At 27.7% G+C, this 10,357-nt stretch overlaps 1 protein-coding gene across 1 annotated transcript; it reads left to right on the plus strand.

Moving 5' to 3' along the window:
* The first annotated feature begins 8,294 nt into the window (after nt 1-8,294).
* On the plus strand, nt 8,295-9,591 carry LOC130797906 (transcription factor IBH1-like). Its single transcript, XM_057660695.1, has one exon. The coding sequence runs from the start codon at nt 8,819-8,821 to the stop codon at nt 9,272-9,274; it is 456 nt and encodes a 151-aa protein (XP_057516678.1). The 5' UTR covers nt 8,295-8,818; the 3' UTR covers nt 9,275-9,591.
* Nucleotides 9,592-10,357: the final 766 nt, after the last annotated feature.

Here is a 10,357-nt window from a genome sequence, read left to right on the forward strand (position 1 = left end):
ATATCTTGTTAGATTAAAATTTAGAGATATTAAGATTAATATTTTCACTAAAATTTGTAAAATAACTAAAATAAACAAACAAAAAGGAGGTGGTACAACCATTTCATGGAGAAATAACAAGTACACAAATCTATAAAATACACACACACACACACATATATATATATATATATATATATATATATATATATATATATATATATATATATATATATATATATATATATATATATATATATATATATATATATATATATATATATATATATCCTATCATACACAGTTATATGAAGTCGGCAATTACTAACAGTCACAGATATGAAGTCGGCAATAACAGATATATGAATTGGCCTAAGTCTATGTATGGGGCTAAGGCTAACTCACAAACCAACTTGCATTATCATGCATTAGAAATTTTCTACAAAACAGTTTTCTTTCTATGTAAAGAATTGTTAGTAATCAAATTCTACCACTCTTATTAACCAGACAAACAATAATGGTTTATCACAAGTTGAAGTGTTCAACCGGGCGGGTTGGATCAGGGCAATTCCTTAACGTGTCTGGTCAGATCACTTTATGTTTAATAAAGAGTCGATCAGCCAAGTCAATAGTCCATTTGATCCGGCCATACTTGGTCCATTTATGTCGAATTTCATATTTTATTGACTAATTATGAAACACAAACACTTGCGAGCGACGGTCTCATATTGAGACCGTCCATATGGGCCATCCGAAAAGCTAAAAATTAAAAAATAAAATTGGTTGGTCTTCAATAATTAATATATAAAAAAAATTAATTTTGACCTTAAAGATGTCAATTTTAACCTTAAAGGTATCTATTTCAACTTAACGTACTTAAGTAGATCAATTATAATAAAAAATTTTAATTTTGACCTGAAAGTGAACAATTTTGACGTTAAACTGAATTTCTACTTAAATATGATTCCTTTTTGCAATTTCAGAACGGAGGTAATAAAATGGTATTATTCCATGGATGAGTTTCAAACAACAAATGAATAGTCAGTAATTCTATCGATAATAACGTCAAAATAATGTACAGTACAAGTACTCTTATTTGATGCAACATGATGGTTCTCGTAGAATAATGGAACATAAAAATACTTGTACTCTTTAATTATTGATCAATTATAGTGGTACTGCTCTACCCCAACAGTTTTTGTTCATAATGGACTTGAAAATAAAGTTGTAGGCGGAGGAAGTGTCGATTTCGAGTTATGTTTGCTAATTGATTCAATGAATGCTTTTGAAAATGATCAAGAGTTCATGACTGCTTTATAAAAAAAATTATCAATTTTTAATCTAAAAATGATCAATTTAGACCTTAAAGTGATCAATTATGATCAGCTATAACTTGTAAAAAAAAATTCAATTTAACCTTAAAGGTATCAATTTTGACCTTAAAGGTATCAATTTTAATCTTAAATAGGTCAACTACTGATCGTAAAAAGGTCAATTGTTATTTAAAACTAAAATGACATAAAATTCAATTAATTGATTATTAAAATCAATGATTTATATTGTTAGACTATTATAATTACAATATTAAATTTTAGAAAAAATATAAAGTATAATTTGCAATCTAAAATTGCATTGAAATATTAACGTATTTAAAATTCCGTGCATTAGAAGGTTTCTATCCTAGTATACCATAAATTTGATACCCAATAAATAAACTACAGATAAAACATATAAAGAATTTTGTTACGAATCCCATTAAAATTCGCTGAAGGAGCAAATCATGTGGTTGACTTTAAAATTTTACCAGATAATTCAACGAATTAAAGGCCATTAAATTAAATTAAGTATGCTCTATGCAACCAAAGATGAAGTTTTGGATCTCTAAGCAGATTTGCGTTATTCTCATCACGCCAAAAGCATTCAAGCTGCTTCATTTTATTCTTCACTTTATAAATAAGCATTAAATTAAATTAAATATTTATTCTTAGATAGACTAAATAATGAATTATATAATTATGATACATGCAAAAGCAAAAATACTTATCGTGATGAACATATTATAGCATCATTCTAACAGGGAAAATAATTAATAGTATTGTTGAGATCTTGGAATATTTATGTTATATTCATCAAGATTTGATTAAATTAATTGGTTTACTAATATTCTTTAACCTCTTATATTTTAATTAATTCCATGAAGAATCAACATTTTACGTATCTTTTCGATAGACATTGTCCACGTATTGAAACGAATCTTTCTTCAGTGCACAACATAAACAGCATTATGCCAATAATCATTAATTAATTGATCTTTTATCCTAATCTCTAACAAAGAATCTTTAAGGTAAAAACATAAATTCTTGCGTGAAAAGAGTTTTGTAGTCTTTTCATTTGTATTTTCTTATGATGTGTGTGTATCATCATACCGAATATTTCGCCCGAAAGCAGGGTCTGGGTGAGGTAAGGTGATAGACAATCCATATCAGTACTTCCTTCACAGGAAGGACTAGAGGAAAGCGGTCGATTTTACCCCAAACAATAGGAGCCCTACAAAAGGAAGATATGAGTGGCAACGTCGTCTCAAGAGTGCAATTATTAGCAGAAAAATACAGCACAAGCAGAAGTTAGATCTAACCAAAAAAGAAAATAAAATGAGAAAAAAAAGAAAATAAAAATAAAAATAAAGTAAAACTACGATAATTATACAAAAAAACAAAACACAACGTGTAAGAAGCAACTAGACCCTAGGGCAGGGAAGTAACTAAAGAAACTACTAGTAGTCTAAAATATGGATCTGACGTCTCCAACTACTCCTATCCCTAGTTAAATCTGCGGAGAGGCGCAACTCATTTAAGTCGTTCTTGATCTACTCCACCCACATTTTCTTAGGTATTCCTCGACTTCTCTTACCCTCCAATATGATGCTTTCTACTCTTCTAACGGGAGAGTCGAAATCCTTTCATTGCTCATGCCCAAACCATCTTAGCCTATTTTCACACATTTTGGCAGCTAGTGGGGCAACGCCTAGCTTCTCTCTAAACTCTTAGTTCTTGATTCTATCTATAATTGAGTTACCGTACATCCATCTCAGCATACACATCTCTGCTACTTTCATCTTTTGTTCATAACACTTCTTAACGAGCCAATACTCTGTCTCATACAATAAAGCTGGTTTTATGGAAACTCTGTAGAATTTTCCTTTCAATCTAATCGGGAAGTTCCTATCGCACAAGACTCCGATAGCCGCTCGCCACTTACGCCAACCTGCTTGTATACGATGCTTAACATCTCCATCGATCTCCCCATTACTTTGGATAATCAACCCTAGCTTAAGCCGGAGAATGTAATTACAATATATTTATATACTCTTATTAATACATTGTCAAGAATCAAATCAAAAGCCAACTTCATCAGAAGATGAAACTGATGGTTGTAGGCTTGCAGCCTTAAGATATATTAGATATTATGATAATCATTGATTAGTCTAATGGTTGAGAGTCTTGATCTTTACACTCTTATGACAGAAATTTAATTTTCACCACTTACAGGTTAAATTAATTTTCTTTCCTTCTTACCTATTAGGAATTCACTAGCCTACGACGGTAGGACCCAAAAAAAATATGTTATATATACTAAATCACAATTGGTCTTAGCCATAGACAAGGTGGATTCATGCCTAGATTCTCACTTGGCAATTAACGGTCCGTTTGTGGTAAGTGATAATAAACGATGGTAATGGGAATGAAAAACTAATGTAATTTTGGTTGAAAAATCTCTTAGTTACCTTGATGTTCATGCTTGTCCAACTTCAATCATCTCATTTTCTTCGTAAAATTCATTCCAATATATTACCATTGGGAGAGGTGGTATTAAATGGTAATGAAAATTTGTAAACAAAAAAATTTTTTTGTGATCAAAGTTTCATTACCATGGGAATGATATGGAACTTTTGATAAAATTTAACATTGTAAATCATTCTCATTACCACAATTTAATTAATACCACTAACCAAACGAGCCGTAAGAGTACAGAAGATAAATGTTTATTTATGTACACTATTTTATTTTTTATATTACAGGTAGATTAACAAAATAAAAGAATTGAATGAAAATTAAATTTATAATTTTACATGAAAAAATACTTATTTTAACTGAGGTAATTTTTTTTTTTCATATATATACTGTTGAACCATAATTTTAGCATAGAAAATGAGTTTTGCTTTTGTACCTCCATTTATTTTTCTCTGTGGAAATAAGCTTTGCGGCGAGAAAATTGTCGTTAAGCAAATAAGCTGGGAGGATCAATGTCGGCCATTATCATTTTGGCCTATGTTCGTTTAAGCCACTTTTTACTCCTATTGTAAGAATTGATTGTTAGACCAGCTAAGCATGATGTCTTTGTTTAAATATTAAACTAAGCCATTATTTTCAATTTAAGCAATATTTTGAAAAATACTTCTAACAAATAACACTATTAATTACTTAATAGACTAATACAATACTATAATTTAGAATCGATTATGGGACACTTTAATTCCTAAATAAATTTGAAGCTGTATTAGGTAAGTATTTTAATCATATCATATAATTTAATAAAAAGATTAAAAAATATCAAATGACATTACTTAAAAAGTCTTGCCAAATGGATTAATTTAATAGGTTAAAATTGATTATGTGAGTCAAGCGTTTTATAATAGAGTAATTTTTTTAAAAATAAACAAGGTGACATCCAAATCAAATTATTATATTGATGATTCTTATGGCAATTTATATTAACTGGCAATTATATTTTTATGCTATAATAAGAATAAAGACGTCGGGGTGTTTTGAGTTAAACTTTGTGTTGTCATGATAAATAGATAATATTTCGGTTTCAAGTTAGGTGTACAGTTTAATATAAACGCAACATGCATATTCTATTCATTTAGCAAAATGATATATAGTGCATGCATTTGCTGTTAAATATTCAAATATTCATTGCTTAATTATGTTGGTTTGATATTCATAAATGCATCATCAATTATGCTATTATTTTTATTTTGTTCATAAATAATTCGTTTAAAGAAATTTTGTTTATACATAACTCCCTCAAATTGCACAAATTTTTTATTTTATTTTGGCTCAGTCACTTTTAAATTTGCATTTTTTTGACAATGGTCTTATTTATTTTCTTTGAATTTCATCAATAAAATTTCTTTTCTTTTAATTTCATCAACAAACTTATTCATCTCTTCATCTCATGATTACTGCTCGACTATCATAGCAAAGCATCATCAAGAAACCTTTTGCACTTCTCCATTAAACACCATCAAGACCAATAACTCTCATGATTTGTTCATCAATTAAATCACACTTAAACAAACATTAAGGATCCATTCCAAGAGTCCACACATAAATGTACAAACTAATTTGTGCAAGTCACACTATTCATAACAAGATCAAAACACCACATATTTTTCAATTTGTAAATGGAAAACTCTTTATTGGTTAGTTTTTTTTTTTAATTTCCAAATTAAAGCTTGAATAAAATCTACAACATTTTTTACCATAGCATTCTACTCATATATCTTGATAGACTAATCTTAATGTTATATTCTTTTTATTTCATTTTCTTTTCCATGAATGTTTTTTGAAACTTTAAATTTGATATGAAGTAGCAAACATACGATATGAATTTAAAGTCATATAATAGATTGTGTTGATGGAGTCTATACAACTTAAATATAATATATTAACTAATTGTTACAAAATACAGCAAAAAATTTAGTTTTATTTATTTAATTAAATGTTTTCTTCTAAGATTAATTATTAATCCATTATTATCATACTCCACAAATGATGTGATTTCTTCCTATCAACGATGATTCTTTTCCAAGAAAAATGTGTTCAATCATAACAACTCTTAAGGACAAATTGCTCACAAAATAAATTCAAAAAAAATGGTTACTAATTAATTCAATGCAACATTTAAAAAAAATCTACTAGGAGAATACGTTTTTATCTCAGTTGAAAAGCAAATACTACCTTTAAAAAATAGTTTAAATTTAATTTTCATTTAATTCTCCGTCCCCTAACCTAAGAATACCCTATAATAAAACAAAAAAATTGACAAATTTGGAAAAAATATCCAAAATAAAAAGATACACCAATGGATTTTATTTAATTATTATTGAGAATAGATAGAATTTTCCCCACATAACCACAGCTGAATCCACTAGAAATTCTAAAGAAAAAATAATTATAAAATATAGTCCCCACAACCAATCATTTCCACAGGAAATGTACAAATAATTAAAAAAATAGTAAATGAAAAGCCAAAAAAGAAGGGTAGCCCCCGCCCATGTGACTTGTGATTAAATTAGCGTAAACTTCCATCAGCATTGATGACCACCAGTTCTTGCTCACAAACTCACATTTTCTTATAACACCCCAATCTAGAAAGTTTTTCAATTACAATTATTTATTTTGTTGGAAATTTTCTTTTGAAAAAATATTATAACTTTTAATTGGAAATTAACTCAAACTAATTCCTTATTGTACTATAGAAATGTTAACAAAGTCCTTTTAGCTTAGTTGATAGAGCGCAAAACTCTTACTAAAATTTCATTATTTTGACGGGTTAAATATTTATAATTCTTTAGAATCAGATTATGTTTTAAGTTTTTTAATTTATTCATTAAAAAATTATTTTCTCATCATATCCGGCAAATATTTCAATAATGATTGCATGTTAGCCAATATAATAACTTAATCTTTTTTTTTTGAATTAATTAACTTAATTTTTGATATCTTAAATTGTGCATTATTATAAATTGTTAAAGATTTAAAGTTAATATTAATTAATAATATTTACACTGCAACAAATCATATAATTAAAGTTCACTTGAGTGAATTTTAATGAAAAATATTTTTGTAATTGAGTTGATTGAAATAATTTATTGAATCAAATAAGCTAATATTTCTCTACACTATTAAATCCAACGTGTTTCATCTATTTAGCTGGTTCAATATTTTATATGACATTATTACCCTCATTTTTTAAACTTGCTAATGAAAATAAATGGTCAAATCAATTTATAAAAACTAATTAAATAAACTTTTACAATCAACTATCAGCTATCAACAATCAACTATCAACTATCAACTATCAACTATCAACAAATAATCATTTACCAGCTATCTAAAATGCAAAAACGAAAAAACCTTCCAACAATATACTAACCATAATAGTCCCTTAGAATTTCGCTCCAATTGTCGTTTGATATAGACGACAAACACAAGAGAAAGTGAGAAATTCATATGGGTAAAGTACTAAGAAAGAATAGTGATGGGACAAATTTTGGGTAGCAAAACTAGGGCCCACTTTGTAGTCCAAGTGGGTAATGAAACCATGTGCAATCATATGGTAGTTGGCCCGTCCTTAGGCCCACTCTAACTCACTTTTTTCTTCGTCTCCCTAAGCCCTCATTTTCAATTTCTAGCTTTTAACTTTATTCTAGTGACACTATTTTTATTTTTATCAACGACAAATTATATATCAACTTATGTGTATGTATCACCTCTAGATCATTTTTATGTTTTTGTTAGGATGGTAGTTCATTTTTGTTTTTTTGAAATTAATTATCACTAATCTTTCTTGGTGGGGTCGATTTTTTTGGAGCATTTGAATCTAATCATTATTACGAATTTATTATATTATGGAGGTAGAACAAAAAAAAAATATCATTTAAGTATTAGATTCTTTATCTCTTTGATTTTGCACTATAAGACTCAATATATGAGAGTTTTTTGAGTTTTATAGTTCAAGTTCAAAGAAACAAAAAAAGTATAAATTATCATAGCAGTTTCTAAAAAGGAGTATTTTTAAGATAAAGATTGAAATTTAGGAAATCAACATGGTTAGTAACACAAACTAATTAGTAGATTAATGTCAATTAGCTATCATAGATTCAAATTATTAAGCTAAGGCATCAACATTATATCTAAAGACTTCAAGTAATCTTAAATAGTTAATATTCAACCAACTAAATCAATATAAAAATATATTATTTCACTGCGAAATAATATTAATGACATGTTTAATACCGATATATTAATAACCAAATTACAATTAATAAAATCTAAATGCTTTAAATTGTTCATAAAAAATTTCAAATATTTAAAACTAAATCTTTCTTGAAAGACTAAACATAGATAGATATCAATGATTATAGGTCTCCTTTGACCCTCAAATAGTTTTACAAAATAAAATTAATTATTTTAAGTTATCTAAAAAGAAAGTGAATTGATTCTTGAGCTAACCTTCCTTCCTTCCTTCCTTTCTTAACTACAACCATCCATTTCTCATCTCTTATACTTTTTCTTTTCTCTTCTGTCTCACTCTCTTCACATGTTTGTTCCACCCCCTCCAACCAAACAAATTTTCAAAACATTTTTTTTTTCAAAAAATACAAAAAACAATTTTTTTAAAATAGTCCTCAAGAGTCAAGCCACATTCTCCCCATTCTAGTTAATCTGAGTCCATCCTCTTAAAATTATCTCATTAACTAAAATAATTAAAAAAAAAAACAAATTCAAAGGGACAAAAACATTATTTCTCACTATTGTTCATTGTTCTCCTATTAATTGGGTAGTAGGAGTATAAGTACAAACTGTGTCAGAATTAAGTCAGAATAGAAATCTCCTTTTGTCTTTCTGACAATAGGACCCTTTGTGTCAGAAAAAACCTTACAAAATCCATTTTTCCTTCTTCAATTCCTTCAAGATTTATTTTCACCCATTTATCCTCTCCCAAACAAGTCCTTACCATTTTTCTGAAAAACCCTAAAAAGGAAAAACCCATGAATCCTCATCATCATCATGATCATCAACGTACAACACCCTTAAATCTTAAGTCACTAAGAACAAGATTTGCTATTCGGTTTCTTAGGGCTTTAAAAAAGATTCAAATCCAAGAAAAAACCCTGAATAAAAATAGTGGTACTGAGTTGACTCAGTCATATCACAAAGTAAAGGTAGCAGCGGATGTTTCCATGGCAGCCACAGTTGGTACAAAACGGGCCTGGAGTCGGGCCATTTTGTCACGGATTCGGTATCGCCGGGTTGTAGCCAGGAGAAAGAAACGGGCCATGGGCCGATATAAGAGCCCGAGTCAAGCCCAAGAGCTTAGAAGATTGGTACCTGGTGGAGAAGCAATGGATATACAATGTTTGTTAGATGAAACTGCTCATTATATTAAGTGTCTTACTACTCAGGTAAAAGTCATGAGAAGTATTGTTAATTACTGCTCTAATTAATTAAAATTAGTAATCCTTATATATTAGGGGTTACCAAGAAAAATTATATAAAATGAAAGAAAAATAAGGTTTTATTGAGTAATTAAATGATTATGAAATTAATACAGAAGTTAAGGAAATTAAATATTGTAAGATATGTCTGTAGATTCATTATCATGTCATTTGGATTATAAGTTTGATATTATTATATAGTAATTAAGTAAAATGTACATTAGAGGTAAGAAAAGATTTGAATTTTTTTAGTTTTTTAAGTTTTTGTTTTGTTACATATTTTGAGAAGAATTATATGAATATTACGTGCTTATTATTATTTTTTTATTTCCTTTGAATTTTTTTTGTTTGTTTTATAATTATAGTGTCTATTTGATCTCTGATCCTGTGGTTAGAGATTTGATTTCTAAACCATCAATTAAATAAAGTAGTTTGTTTTTCTTCTCTTTTCATTTCGTAAAATTTGTAACAAACACAAATAAATTTTTTACAAAATTTAGAAGTTTGTTGCGAATTTTGGAAAATCTTGAATAATATTTCTTAAAATAAACCATTTGAATTATAATATCAAATTTCTTTAATAATCAACCCAAAAAAGGTCATGATACTTTTGATAGTGTAGTGATATACTTATATATTTTAAGTAGAAAATTAAGAATTATTAGTGAAGAAAAGAAGGTTTCTTTTTGTTAATTATAAGAGTAAATTCATATATATTTTATAAGTAGTTCCTAATTTATTTTGATAAGAGTTAAAAAATCAACTCAATCAACTAAAAGCTCGAAATAATGAGCTTAAAAATTTGCCTATATACTCTATAGATTTAAAATTTTCTAAAAAATTATTTAAGACAAAGAAACTTGTTGACAAACATAGATATGTAGTATCATAATTAATCAAATTTTACTTTGAAATTATAATTTTTCTTGTATTTCCTCTAACCATAAAAATCCCTCTTCAATAAACTTATAGGTCTAGTTTAAAACATGATTGATATAATTCTAGAGCCAATCATAGAAATTATATATATTATTTTATTAAGTTTCACCACATAAAAAAAGAATTAATTCATTACTCCTCTCCTCTTATGTG

Source organism: Amaranthus tricolor, chromosome 13, assembly GCF_026212465.1.
Source record: "Amaranthus tricolor cultivar Red isolate AtriRed21 chromosome 13, ASM2621246v1, whole genome shotgun sequence".
Taxonomy (NCBI): Eukaryota; Viridiplantae; Streptophyta; class Magnoliopsida; order Caryophyllales; family Amaranthaceae; genus Amaranthus; species Amaranthus tricolor.

Bases quoted from the DNA above. Each gene is read 5' to 3' on its own strand.
- LOC130797906 (XM_057660695.1), top strand. From the start codon at position 8,819: ATGAATCCTCATCATCATCATGATCATCAACGTACAACACCCTTAAAT.